General features: G+C 41.7%; 1 protein-coding gene across 2 annotated transcripts in view; it reads left to right on the plus strand.

Annotated features, from left to right (window-relative positions):
- The window catches only part of LOC119011819 (cadherin-6-like), a 79814-nt gene that overhangs the window by 39705 nt on the left and 24588 nt on the right, over positions 1 to 15521 (plus strand). For both annotated transcript variants that reach the window (XM_037085220.1, XM_037085221.1), the window contains one exon: positions 14611 to 14798. In XM_037085220.1, coding sequence (XP_036941115.1) covers positions 14611 to 14798 — 188 coding nt within the window. The remainder of the gene's footprint in view (positions 1 to 14610; positions 14799 to 15521) is intronic.

Here is a 15521-nt window from a genome sequence, read left to right on the forward strand (position 1 = left end):
ATTTAGAGCAGAAAACGTGTCTTTGTCACTTTCCAGGATGTGTGGTGGTTCAGGTCTTCAATCACAACACTTTAAAAACAAATCCATATGATTATAAACAGTCGGCCAATACATGTTTAGAAACATGTGGATACCAGAGCAGACATACTGAAGGAAAAAACAGATCTCAACGTCATCATGTGTACCTTCCAGCATTGTTTAACTGCGGCGCCGACATGCTGTTTGAATTGACTCACTGGTGCAGCTTTATGACAAAGCTGCTTGGGTTAGGGTGAACAAAAAAATGCAGTAAATTGGCAAAACTGCACCGCAGGGTAATGCAGAGTCTCTGTGTGAAAAGGGCCGCTGAGCGGTGGCCACCTCTGCCTCCATTGTTTTCGATAGAATAACAATGGTTGGCATCAGCAAGAAGGAGGGAGAAAGCTGCCTCTCTCCCTCTTGAACAAGCACAGTTATTTGCCACTGCAGGTTGTTGATGGTTCAGCTTTTTCAGCTGTGGACAGCTACAGAAGCCACACTGGGAGAAACAATACAGGGACAGATTTTAGTGTTGTTTGAGTTTTCTGAATAATACATCACCTCAACAGCAGTGAAGGAACAAACCAATGAAGATAATCGGTAATTGAGCAACATTTTCAAAAGTTTATTTTTATCCATTCTGGACCAACAGTGTTTATTTAAGTAGCAAAATTTTGGACCCCCATCACTGGAACTGGAGAAGTTTTGGCCAGGACCCCCATCAGTGAGAACCAGTGGGTGGTGAAGGCTCTGGGGCACTGGTCAGCAACGACGAGCAGCTCATCAGAATTAAGTGAAAGTTGCTTCCAACCGCAAGCTTCATCTTGGCTGACTTGGCTTGTCAGCAGTGAAGATGAACAGCGATGACGATGGGCAGCTGGACGGCAGGCCAGCAGGCTGGTGGCTAGTCGATGAGAATCAGATGAGACAATCCGGGGTACTTAGTGGTACTTTAGTCCAAGTAGGTAGCCAAGGTTTGGATGACATCTCCCTGCATGCCATATTGCTGCCTGTCCATACTCCTTCGACTGAGCTGGGCCATTTGTGCATATAAATAACCATGGATGCACAGCAGGGTATATTACAGTTCATAGAGTTCTGCTTTAAACAAACCCTATGCTGAGTTCATGACTGGCCAGTTCATTCTGCCAAAGCTGGTAAGTCAGATACATGGGTGTTGGACCCAAAAGCAGAAGAATGGCAGAGCAGCAGGATACATGGAGATGGTTCCAAAAAAGTCAGGATTACACAAACACATAGGGAATCAAAGAAATTAACTGGTAGTGAGAGTCTTTGAGTCTGGGGTGTATATACTGGGGTAGTATGGAGCAGTGACAGGTACTTGGGACCAGCTGTGAGACCAGGTGAGTGGAGTTGGTTTGATTAGGTGGGAGTGAATGGTTGACTGGGCAGGCAGATGTGAGCAGGTGACTAGAAATGCAGAACTGTGACAGAGTTATCTGCTCATAATGACTGTTAACAGTAAGTCTTTGTGCTCAGCTGAAATGTCACTGTAGCAGTAGCTTTAGTCAAAATCAAACTGTGACTCATCCTGTAGTCAGAGCAGGAGCCCTGTTCACTTGAAGCATGTTGAACGTTTTAATTTCCAGGCCTTTCTGCTGGAGGAATGAAACACTTCTCTGGTAAATTATTTCACCAGCTGTGTGGGTCTGGTGGAATGAGTCCAAGTCAAAAGCCTTCTTAATTAAACTTATTAATCTGTAATCACAATGTTGTACCAAGAGGCACAAACTCTCAAGACTCCTGCTGTGTAATGCTTTAGAAGGAGGCAGGCTACAGATTGAACAACAGCTATTAATAACTGGAGGTGGGACTCACAGGGTCCCTCATGATACGATGACCGATACATGGTCCAAGATATAGATTTGATCACCGTACAGCGATGTGTTGCAAGACTATCATTAGTATGTCATGAAATTTGTATAACTGAAGAAAACAAAATGCCTGTGTTTTTTTTTAAAAAAGTGCAGGATTTCTGTTTATTAACTGCAGTTTGGTGTAAGTTTCACAGAATTTGACACCAACTGAGATGAAGTGCATAAAGTCTTAGCATGGAGCCCAAGAAACACATGGACTAACTCGTCATTGTCTACATAAGCCATCACAAAACTGGCCAAACCATTAGAAAACAGCACAGTTCTGGAGGAGAACAAGTTTTTCAGTCCGTAAATTAAATTCGCAGAACCATTGAACTAATATGAAATCATGTTAGTGTAAAACTTTTCACCGCTGCTGGTTGAGTTACGTTAGCATTAGCCGCTCTCTCAACAAGGAGACCAGGGTGGTGGCATTGCATGTTTGAGCAAGAATCTGATTTGAAATCAGAGAACATGAGCAGCATCAGCGAACAAAATCAAAGTTTTCATGATATTTTGTTCAGGTAAATATTACTATTGTATCATTATTTGTCTCTAGATTACATTTACATATAGCAGCAGACACACCGACTTTGCAGCGGCAAGGCTTCTTATAGCCAACAATAACTTGTAGCCATAAAAATGTATAGGAAAAAGACGCTATTCAAAACACTCCTGATTTCATCAATATCAATTATCAAATCAAAATTTTAGTTAATAAATTAAGGTAAAGCAGACAGTGTGTAACAGGCTGTGTTCAGACCCAATTGCAGTACACAAGATACCAGGAACAGTTGGTCATGGTATTTAATGACAAAACTCAGCAGGAACAGCACAAGAACAAGTAATTATACAGAAAAGTCTTCTCAAGAAGTCTCTGGCGGAACAGCTCATATGGCAGGCTAAATCAGTCAGCGGTGAAATTTATCCCAAACAAACATGCTGATCAGTACAACTTCAGGCTACAGTACCAGGTAGGAGTAGGCCGTCAAGGTGGTTTTGAAGGCAGAAGATCAGAAAGCCAGCAGGTGGATCACAGTCTCAGAGCAACACACAAACTGACTGGAACACACACTCTGTAGCGTTGTGGTGAAAAGGTTATGCCAGGTAGCCACCAGCAAAACAGTTACCAAGGATGCTGCAGAAATTCTCAAAGCCAGGGATAGAGGCCAGGTGTGGTTACCAGGTTGGCAACAGGAAAACAGTCTCAGGAAATGTGCTGGAGAATCTTGCATGAGTGACAAAACAATCTGGCAAAGAGTGTCTGTGAAGCTGGGGGTAGAGATACTGGGTTGATTAGTGAATAGTAGCAGCTGAGGGCAGGTGAGCTGAGCTGGCTGGTTAAGTGAGAATGGCTGGTGACAGGGCAAGCAGAAATGTGCAGGTGACTGTGACACGCAGTTAAGCCAAGTAATACTACTTCTGCTCTAAAACAGAAGTAAGAACACAATTTTACAGAACATGGAAGTGCCCTTAGTCTGGTAAAGTCCAAGACAGTCTTAAAAAAGGGTTCTGGATACACTGCGTAGGTTTTGGCGCAGAGCGAGTTGCAGTCGTCCAGGCGGGAGAGGAGTTCAGTTTTCTGAAGGTTGAGGTTGAGGTGGTGCGCCAGACATTCTGAGATGTGTGTTGCAATGTCGGTGTCGCAGGAGGATGGAGGTATAATGTTGCACAGACCATCATAAAGGGGGGCATGTAACCAACATTACTATGGGGATATTTTGGTTTTGGTTGGTTCAGTTACTCCAAACAAGCCGGCCCATGCTGTAAAACATTTCAGTAGAACTAGAGATGAGTGGTGTCCTTTTGAACAGAAGCTGATGTTAAGTTATTTAAATGTCACTGTGAATACAGACAGCATCAAGGCAAAGCAGACAACCACCCTATGGCCCCAGACCCTCGGGTGTTTCAAAGGTTTACTGTGTGGAAGTTACTTTGGGGTAATCCGATGAATTAAAAATCTGTTTCCCTTAATGCTCAATATACCCTTAAGTGACAGCAAACTTTTGTTTTATCTTTAAAGGTTGTTTGGGTTGTTTGCAGTTCTAAATTAATGCACCAGTAACAAATTTATCAATTAGAATTAGAGCTGCATGATAGTGGAAAACAATTGAAATTGCAATATTATTGCTTTCTGCAATAATTGGCCTACTATGATGTGTAAAAGGTACAGGAATCTTGACCAGATCACTTGAATAGCTCAATAGAAGATATGCAAGTTATCTCACAGTAGGTGGAAGTAACCATGGTTCATACCATTGCTACTATGTATCAAATGCTTGAATGCTGTAAAAACACAAAGAAAGTTAATTTGCCTTACTTGACATTGTGTATCTTGCAATGTAACTATTGCACATGTGAACATTGCGATGTCAATGCTGAAATGATATACATATTGTACAGCCCCATTCCTTTAATGAAACATGCAACTTGTTGGTAATCATACCTTGCCTAACTGATATAGCAAACATGGGGCAGGTTATAGTTCTAGAGGGAGTTCTGAAGAGAGAGAGAGCAAAATAACAGGAGGTCACATGACCTACATTTCAGTTTCGCCCTGAGGCCCCACAGCGGGATAATCCTGCCCTGCTGTGGGTGTCATATATTAGCGATGGAGGAAGTAATTAAAGACAGTGAGAAAATAATGTTTGGGTTTTTTTTCTAATTTTAGGTCAACCAAATTCTAGTTTATGATGTTGGAAAAGGCAGTTGAGAAAGCAGTCTTACCACAAGGCCATTTGATCATTTTAAACGATCTTCATCAGCAGAGGGAGTTTTCAAGTTTAAATGGAATTGCAGGTGTTCAAATTTACATTCTATACTGAACACTTCTCATCATTCTCATTGCATTCAAAGGTTCAAAGTAAGACTGAGCAATACAGCCTAAAAGGGATATTGTTATATTTTAGGCTATATCATAATACAGAATGTATCTTGATATTTTGAAATCTTCTCAAAAGCCCTTAATGAATACCTATACTATAAATTAAATATTACAATATTTCTGGCAGAATTCCTCTATTTGCAACAGTATTGTATAGATTACTATTCTTACTTTGCCAAAATATGAGTGCAATGAGATTTCTGTAAAGTAATCATGAGTAATATGGATATAATAACTAAGTGGGTAAAGGCAGGTATTAGAACAAGTCATTATATCAACAATGATATCCAAAATCAAACACCAGATTGACTCTAATATCATGTTAACCACATAATATCGATATATTTGGCCAGCCATAGTCCAAAGTTAATTATGATGAAGATTTTGTGACATGAACAAAAGCCTCAATAGCACTAGCTGGATTTTCACTACTGCTGTTTCCAAGATCATGATGACTTCACCTCAGTTTTTTAATCCTACATAGACAGGAAGTACTTGAAAAAGAAAATAGTTTCTCTTAGTTGTGAAGACATTAGAATTTCTTTTTTTAAACTCTGTTTATTGAGCTTTTTCCAAAACAGAATGAAGACATACAGAAACACTCAGAAAAGAGTTCCCACCCCAACAAGTACATACAAAAAATAAAATAATAATAATGATAATAATAATAATAATAATAATAATAATGATAATAATAATAATAATAATAATAATAATAATAATAATAATAATAATAATAATTATACACATGATAGAAGAGAGAATCTTTCAAAAGCAACAACAACAAACAAATAAGCAAACAAGCAAAGAAAAACATTGCATACAGTACATACAGTGTAAAATCCAGGCAGGTTGTCACCTAAACGAAGTGAAGCCAGTGGTTGTCCTGATTAGATTGTTTCATGCAGCTCTAATTTCTCTTCCACGTATCTTAAAAAAGGCTGCCAAATCTTATCAAAATTGCCAGATGAACTTCTATGTGTATGGTTTATTTCCAATTTCATATAAAATAAAATACTCCTGATCCATTGCGTGAGGGATGGAGGGATGGCATCTTTCCATTTCAAAAGGATTAGGTGGCGGGCAGGCAACATACAGAAAGCCAGAAAGTCACACTGAGACTTGTTCAAACTGTAAACAACAGAGGGTACTCCAAAAGGGCTATGACAGGGCATGGGGCTATAGACACCTCTCTTAAACACAGAGGTCCAGTAAGTCATCAGCTTGGAGCAGCTCCAAAGAGTGTGCAAATATGAGGATGGGGTCATTTTACAACGATTGCACCCTGGATCTATGTCTTGGAATCTCTCTCATAACTTCTCTTAGGTCCAGTGAGCCCGATGCAATATTTTACATTGTAACAGTCCGTGCCTTGCACAGATAGAGGAGGTGTGTTTCATCATGTAAGATCTCACCCATATCCCGCTCCCATCTGTGTCTAATAGTGGCAAGGGATTGGATTTTTTGGGATGAAAGTGCACTATATTGGTTAGATATTATACCTTTAAATGGCTGGACAGGCGCCAATAAAGAGTCAATGTCAGAGCTTGGGGGAATTTCTGGAAATTGAGGCAGCTGTTTACGCATGAAATCAAGCAACTGTAAGTATCGAAAGAAATGCGTATGTGGGATAAGAAATTTAGTAAGCAACTGCTGAAAAGAGGCAAAGAAACCATCTATAAAAAGGTCATGCTGAGTGCACAGTCTCCTGTTATGCCACTGCAGAAATACACTGTCCTGAAGAGGGGGAACATGTGCTTTGCATGGATTCGGGATTTCAGTGAGAAACTATACCATCCATAGTGCCGCCAAACCTGCTTCCATATTCTAAGTGTTGTTTTGACCAAAATACAGAGGTGGGGGACTCGAGTCACATGACTTGACTCGAGTTGGACTTTGAGGACTTGAGACTTACTTGACTAACACTGATGAAAGACTCAACTTGACTTTGACTTGGCATTCATAACCTGAGACTTGACTAAGACTTGACACAGATAACCTGAAAATCTTGGCTTTTCTTTCTTTCTTTTTTTGCACATATTGAGACGTTGGTTTCGTTTTTGATACTTTGCCCTCTGCCGCTGTATGATGCTGTGGCACTGTGGCAGACAGGATCAGTGGATGAGAGGCAGCATGGAGGGAGCTCCGAAGATCATCAAATTTGGACTCAAAGATTATTTCAAGCCTGGGTGATTTTGGCTACTGTCTTGGTTAAAGCGTGTGTGAGTTTCAGATATTGCGTCTTCAGTGCACACAAAGGCATTATTTTAAATGTAGGCGTGCATTATGTGCACTCACAGCCCAACATGACACCGTACCGGCACACATTCGGTGCGACACACTTGTTTTTCGTGCGCGTCCACGACGGACCTGCTTCTCCCTCAGGTGTTGTGTCTGTGTCTCTCCTGCTGTTTCTCACGGAGCTCTGCCCTGTTTGAAAGGAGAAGGACCCATATGTGTGAAGACGTCACCTCCGAGATGTAGAATGTGTTTTATAGAAGAGAAACTCACATTTCAGGACAGAACAGACACGTCCTGTGATTTTCAGCCTCCTTTTAAAGAGGGGAACAATACCTGAGGGTAATATTCTCAGCTGTCAGAATGTGCAGTATGCTGCAGTTCCAGGGCTGATATTTATCTAATCTTATTCTTGTGTTCATGTGTTTGAAAAAAAAAATTATAAAATGTATCAACTATGCAATTACATCATATTATTGACTAACCACCCTCTTCTGTTTACTGCATCTACAAATATGAAGAATACATTCATACAAACTTCTCGTGACTTGTTTGACCTTAGCAATGACTCGACTTGACTTGCTTGATTTTGATCAGAGTAACTTTGGACTTGCTTGAGGCTTGAAGGTTAAGACTTGAGACTTGCATATGACTTGCATGTATGCGACTTACTCCCACCTCTGCCAAAATATTTCTTGAATACAGGGCAGTGTCTGAGGCTAGAGGTGCATAGACTAATGCTGACAATGTGGACGGGGCACAGGATCTAGCTTCAAGAGTACACCATGAGGGGGCATCAGCACCTGGATCCTCATATAGCCAATGAACAATAGATCGAATATTAGCAGCGCAATAATACAACTGAAAATCGGGCAGAGCCATACCTAGCACCTTTGGACGTTGTAAATAGGCTCTGCTCAAACATAGAATTTTATTATTCCAAATGAAGCTGGATATAAGTGTGTCTAGGCGTTTAAAGAATGACATGGGGATATACACTGGGAGACACTGAAAAAGAATTTGGGCAACAGAGTCATTTTAATAGCATTTATTCTACCTGCAAGTGACAGATGCAGAAGCATCCAACGTTTAAGGATCTGCTCTACCTTAGTTAATAGCGGGTTTAAATTTTCCTTGAAGAGTCTGCCTATACTGTTTGTAATTTGCACCCCTAAATATGTAAACTGATCATGAGTAACCTTAAAGGGAAGTGTGTGAAAAGGATAAGTGCGAGCTAAGGAACTGATAGGAAACACCTCACTTTTCTGAAGGTTTATTTTATACCCTGAGACCGAAATTCTCAAGGATGGAGAGCACCCTGGGCATAGAGATGTTCGGGTGTTAAACATATAGTATCATATCATCCGCATAGAGCAAGATTCTTTGTTCTAGCCCCTCTCTGAATAGGCCAGTCATTATAGTGTCCTGCCTTCTTGCGATTGCTAAAGGCTCTATGGCCAATGCAAAAAGTAATGGTGATGGGGGGCAGCCTTGCCTTGTTCCATGAGAAATTGTAAAATGTTCAGAGTATATCCCATTGGTACAGACTGATGCTAGTGGCATGGTATATAATGGTCTAATCCATTTAATATATGTTTCCCAAAGCAGAATTTATCTAATACATAAAACAAATACCCCCACTCCAGCCCATCAAAAGCTTTTTCAGCATCCATGGATATAATAAGCTCTGGGGTGGTAGGATCTGAATCATGATAAATTAAAGATTCACAATGGCTAGGATCCTTATTCCTAAGGATAAGGATATTCCTAAGGCCTCGCTTAACGATTGGGGAAGTACACCCAACACAAGGGACTCATTGTACATGTTCAGCATGTGAGGAATTAGGTGGGTGGAAAATTTCTTAAAGAACTCAGATGGGAACCCATCCGGCCCCGCACTCTTGCCACTCTGAAGTGTTTTAATTGCCACATTCAATTCTTCAACAGTAATAGGATTTCCTAAAATGTTCTTGGACTTTTCACAAATAGGCATGTTCAAATTTTGAAAGAAACTGTCAAATGTGCAACAAGAAGAATAGACTGAACTATAGAAATCCCTGAACATATAATTTATTATTTTATTATCATATGTATAACCCTCAGCTGTTTCAATCGTGTGAGGCAGCCGCTTGTTTAAGCTGATAGGCAAGAATCTTACTGGCTTTGTCACCAAATTCATAATATGTATATCGGGATCTCCAGAGCATATTCTCTGCTGAACATTAGTACATTAGTATTTCTTTTGCTATTACAGTGACTGTCAGAAGTAGTTTGTGTGGTGGATCTCAGAATTATTCAGCACTAATCTTACATTAGTACTGTAGATGCATTGTAACAGTTGTTTTTCAAATTTAGCAACAGCTGGTGCAGATGTGGCAGCTGTTCATCAAGAGACTGTGCTGGCACATGGTAGCATTTGTGTGTGTGTCCACAAGCAGTGTTTGCCTGTAGCAGTGCAAGAGAAGCAAGTAAATTGCTGCTCTGTTGGCCTCAATCACATCACTCATTCTCTCATCTAATCCTCATGAATTGACATGAAGGCAGCAGAGCTTCCCCTTCATTTTCAAGCTCTCTGGCCTTCTGTATCCATCTCTTTATCTTCTAATTGTTTTTCACTCATCCTCTCCATCTCGTTCCACCTCGTTCAGTCATAGTGTGTGTATCAAAGTGTCAGTTTCTTCCTCCTCTTCTTGACCTAGCATTAACACCATTCAGCCAGTTTCCCTCCTTAAGTGCAAAGCAAGATCACCCTAGGATCTGATGAACAGCTTGCATGTGGCATTATCCCCGCACTTAATACACACACACACACACACACACACACACACACACACACACACACACACACACACACACACACACACACACACACACATTGTATTGCTTGTATTTCTACCAATAGGACAGTTTATCAATTACCAATTATACTGTATGTTTTCTTTCTCCTATCCTAGAACCCTGTTGTCAAGATCAGAAAAAGGTTTCCCATAAAAGTACACACACTCACACACACCTTGGTCCACACATGTCAATTCATTTCACTTCATCAGGACTCCAATTATTGTTGTCAGTGTTAGAGCCGAGAGGAAACAGTCTCCAACCAGCCAAAAAGAAAACTGTGTGGAGATTAAATCTGTTCCTGCTCTCTTTACGTACAGTTTCTCAGGTTTTTTCAGTGTTTTGGTTAGAGGTACATAACTAAATTACCAAAAGTTCAGTACAGTAGAATTACCTTTGGTTGTTTCGTTTGTTGGTTTGGTTTGGTTTGGTTTGGTTTGGGTGACTTGGTTTGGTTTGGTTTGGTTTGGGTTGGGTTGGGTTTGGTTGGGTGCCTTGGTTTGGTTTGGTTTGGGTTGGGTTGGTTGGTTGGTTGGTTTTGGCCAGTTGGTTTAGTTTGGTTTGGTTTGGTTTAATTGGCTAACTGATATGTAAGTAATTGTTTTTTTTGTTTTGTTTTGTTTTGTTTTCAGAAATTCTCCATTCCAGTTCTTTTTTCACTGTTGAGACACAAATAGCTGATTTATTGGCTGATACCACCCTGATGTCCTATCAGCACTGATTAATTCATCAAACCAACTGATCAGTTATTCAAACATTCTGAAAATCAGTAATATCAGGGAGGTAAGGCAGCTGTACAGAACCCAAAGGATACTAAATAACAACAGCAAACTCGGCCACAGTTTGTTCACCCTGCGGCCATCTGGCAAAAATACAGAAGTAATCGCTGCCATACCACAGGACTACATAGCAGATTCTTTCCTCAGGCTGTGAGACTCTTGAACTCATCCTCATCACTTCACCACAAAGAATGAGTATAGCTTAGGGAATTACTTCCATGGAAAATCTTCCATGGAGTGTAACACGGAAGGCCCTGCCGGTTCCTCCGTCTCATCTGCAGCGTCAGACAACCTCACATCACAACTGTGCACCGCATACATATCCCATGTCTCTACCGATCATGAATGCACTTCCACACATTGCCCCACTAACATATTAAACCCAGGCCAGCCCAAAATTAAAGGGTACACCAGGCAGGAGCTAACCGCAGCCTTAATGCTAATTTTCCTCGCATGTCTAATTTCCAATGGCATCACAGGGTAGCTCTGAATATCCCTATGTACACACCTAATATCCACCAAGAATGCCTCCACCAAAGCCCTGAGTCGAATCAGGTTCACGTGGACTATAGACTACATACAGCCCAAATCCACCATTGCCTGATGTATACCCCCTTGAATCCTTACTGGAACCCTGTATGTGCCCGCTGTGAGCAGGCAGAAAGTGTCCGCCCGCAGCTCCAGCACTCCTGCCCTGGCGCTTGAGGAGCCCCCTGCGGGTCGAGAGCAGCACCCGTAGTGGCTGGAACCTGGGATGGAGAGGAAGCATAGGGAGGATTAGAGCGGGGCGGAGGGGAGGGCCGAGTGGGTGTGTGGTGTGTGTCGCCGGAGTGGGGCAGCCAGGAGCTGGATGCTGACCTTCTAGTGACTGGCCCTTGTGGTGGACCGCAAGGTGATCCTCCACGATGGCGACTACGGCCACCTGGTCCGGTGGTCAGTGACACTGCACCCACTCCAAAGTCCCCGTCGGGAGCCCCTCTACAATCATCCACTCCTCCCCAGTAGACTCCCCTGGCTGCAGCCACCTGGGCTGGGCAAAAGTAAAGGGATGGCCAGCGGACCCCTGACGACGGTGATCCTCGGGGGAGAAGCCAATCTGGTCAAGGACGGCTTTCTTCACTGCCTGGAAGCTCCCCTGAGCAGAGGCCGGCAGGCAGAGGGCTGCAGTCTGGGCCTCCCCTGACATTAAGGGGAGCAGCCTCACAGTCCACTCAGCCGCTGGCCAGCCACACGCCACTGCTGTCAACTTAAACATCTCCAGGAAGCTCTGGGGGTCGACCTCCATTGGCAGTTTATGCAGCGTGATGCCCAAGAGCGAGTGAGGAGGGGTAGATGATGACCCTGTTCCTCCGTCTGCGCACAGAGTGCTTCTAACTTCACCGCTGCTTATTCCCAGTGCATCATGGTGATTTCCCCCTAGCATCTAGTCCAGCCTTTTCCGTTCTACTGTGAGTTCTCTTCACACACCAAGCACACAGTTCTGGGTTTCAGCCTCTTTTATTACTCAAAACCACCAAAGACACAATAATACAGACAAGGGGACTAAACGCGGCTTGTGCATCCGTCCTGCGTCTCATCCTGCAGCTCCCTGACTGCTCTCCCATGTATCCTCCATCTAACGTTCAGCACTCTACTGCATATAAAGGGCGACAGTGATTAGTAACCGGGGGCCAGCTCTGTCAATCATTGCTCTCCTGAGCCCTCTCCACCTCCATCTCTCTCCCACAGCTGTACCTTGACCATGCTCACCTCCACAGTGACACTTTTTAACTCTTCTTTTTTTAAAACTTGAAAAGATAAAGTTCACTCTCAGAGGCTCTTATGGGAATTTTTACTCTCACTGGAAACCACTGATTAACTTTGTAAACCAGCTTTCTCCTAGGGAAATGTCACTGTAGTGTCTTATTTAGTACTTGCCTGCAGGGTTCTCACATTGCTATGCCTCACTGTCTGCCCGCCACACACAATCAGATGCATTACAAGTGCGATGGGGCTCTTGTCCTCATAACTCCTGCTGGTTCACAAATTGTGGTAATCTGACGCAGCGTTCTGGGTGTCAGCAACTACAAACCTTTTCCTACAGAACAGGCAGTCCTGTTATTTTATATATTTTGTTCATTTATACCATTTATTTACGTTCTATTTTTTTTTTGTTTTTTATTTTGTTCTATTTATTCATGTTTTAATCAATTTATATATTGTCTAATTTAATTTCTATATATAGATGTTGTATATATGTATTATTATTAACTCATTTTCATATACATTATTAGGGTCATGGGGGAGGGGAACATTGGAACTTTTTAAAGTGTGTTTGGAAGAGCAGTTCGGGTTAAAAATGTAAAATGGAGACTTTTAGTCTGTCATATTTGAAATGCAAACTGAACACTATCTAATAAAATAAATGGAAAAAATAAAATAAGAGGGTGAGTGATAGCATCTGCAGTTGTGTTTCTCCCTCTCTGGGATCATGTATTTGTATTGTGAATACACATGAGCAGCCCCACACACATATAAAACACATAAATATACCAAAACAGAGGCAGGTACAGTACTTTCTAGCTGCCAGGGCAGAGTCAGTGACCTTTGCTGTATCGCAGTATTATATATTTACACACTCAAATGGTTTATACACATCATAAGATCTCTTATCTGGAGCGTATGTACATTCACATTCACACACACACAATACACACACACGCACACACACACACACACACACACACACACAAAGGTGTCCTGCTGTGAATTTGCCTCAGGTCCGTACAGCAGAGGGACTTCGTATCTGTATTAATTTAGTCATGTTTGGAACCCGCTCAGTGACTCAACTGAGCTGCTTTTTCATACAGCCGTTTGTTTCACAGCAGCGAGGAAAATTCTTAGCAACAACCATCTCATCTTTGCAACAAATTGATGGCAAAACACTGTGTTAGCACTTATTCCAAAGAACAAAGGGATACAGCACGCTGACAAAAAATACACTGAAATGCCTTTTTTAATGATCGTCAGCAGTCTGGTGGTGAGTCAGTGTTCCACTGCCTGGCTTCTTTTTTTTGGACTGATGCTTCTTTTCTTTTTGCTGTCTACCTGTCTAACTTTCTTTATGAAGTCCTGAGACAACAGAAAGATGTTTGCTTCAGTACTCAGCATTTATGCTGTCATATGATTTTATTCGGGGAGAGACAAACTCTCTCAAGTCTTTGAGTTTAAGAATTGCATTAATTTTCTCTGGCTGGTACTATGCACATCATAAGAGTCAGCCTACCTGCTTACACCGGCAATTACTGTTTCTGATCAATACCAGTCAGTCGGTCTGTGTTTACTGACTCACATGATGTTCTGGATTTATGATAAGTCCACAGCTCTTAATCCCAGTTTCTTTGGGTCTCGCTGAGGCACATTACACAGTGAACGCAAACAAGTGCAAAATGTAAAGGGGAAAAATCAAAGAAACCCTAAAGGGGATTATGTGTCAAAACCCTCTTTCATGGTTCAAAGCAGCAATGAGCTAATGTTCAGGTAGTGGTTGACAATATGACTGTAGCATCGTCCATCAGCCCAACACAAAAGACACATTGCTTCTATTGGTTTAAGTTATTTTACTAGTCTACTGTCAGTGTGGCTCCAGGAATCACAGCAACACTCCAGCAAAAGCAGAGGAGAAAAAGACTAGAGGCTAGTAACTGCTCGTGTGAATAATGAAAGATATATTGATTTAAAAAGTTAACTTAAGGAAATTAATTCAACACACTCGAGGATGCATGCAATGTGTGTTGGTGGGGAACTGAATCCAAACATTAGTTTTGTTTGTTTACAAGAAATCTCCACAATGCACCTTTAAGGCTGTACAAATGGATCTGTGAGTCAGATGACTACCCATCTACATTGCTGCCTCTACAGTACTACTCATGGTTACAGACATTAAAGCCTCTTACCACATGCAGCTTACTGTTAGTCGTATGTCCTGTGTTTTCAGGTATTTACCAGTTCAGAGTTCCTGAGTCGTCCAAGTCTGGTGTTCCAGTTGGGAAAATTAAAGCCACTGACAGAGACATCGGGAAGAATGCTGAGATGTATTTCACCATTGTCAGCGGAGACGGCATGGACATGTTTGACATCGCCACTGACAAAGACACACAGGAGGGAGTCATCACTGTTAGCAAGGTGAGACAGTGAAGGACTTAACTGTGGGCTCACAGTACTGATCACATTTATGAACTATTTGTGTAGCACTAATGTGAAGCCAGATACTCAAACAAGAATAATAAAACACAGGTAAAGAAAAGCTCAAAGAAGAAGTAAATAAAATTATAAGTGTAACTTTGGAATGTTGCTTTCCTGATGTCCACCTTTAAAAGAAGCTGGCTGTTAATAATCTTAATGTTCTTCTCACGGCATTGGTAAAATCAAATACATTCTAAAGCAATGATTCAGCAGATCCCACACTTTTTACTTATGAGGACTCTGCCCACGTAGTCTGTTTTACACATACTGTTAAGTATGCAAAGCCTGGGCAGGCCTGACAGATGAAAGGAAGCAAATTAAATTTATCATCTCTACCTCCACAACCCCCAGTCATAGCCTTTGCAGCAGGCACTAATACACAGGACTGGAGGTTTTAATGCTGCTTGATTTAAGAAATACATTTCCTCACAGAGTGTGTGTTTACCACATTGTTGTAAAGTCACAATTGTTTTGGTTTTTTTTGTTCAACTTATTTTGTTCCTCTTGCTGACATTACCTAAGAAAGTCTGCAAGCTTGAACAAAGAAGTAATGAAGGTCAGCAGGGTAGAGATGAAGACTTTTAATGTTATTAGGGTTTAAGGACCAAACTGTGGAAGGACCCTCTTGAAATGCAAGGAATTAGTAGGGCCAGAGCACCAAAT

Source organism: Acanthopagrus latus, chromosome 21 (genome assembly GCF_904848185.1).
Source record: "Acanthopagrus latus isolate v.2019 chromosome 21, fAcaLat1.1, whole genome shotgun sequence".
NCBI lineage: Eukaryota > Metazoa > Chordata > Actinopteri > Spariformes > Sparidae > Acanthopagrus > Acanthopagrus latus.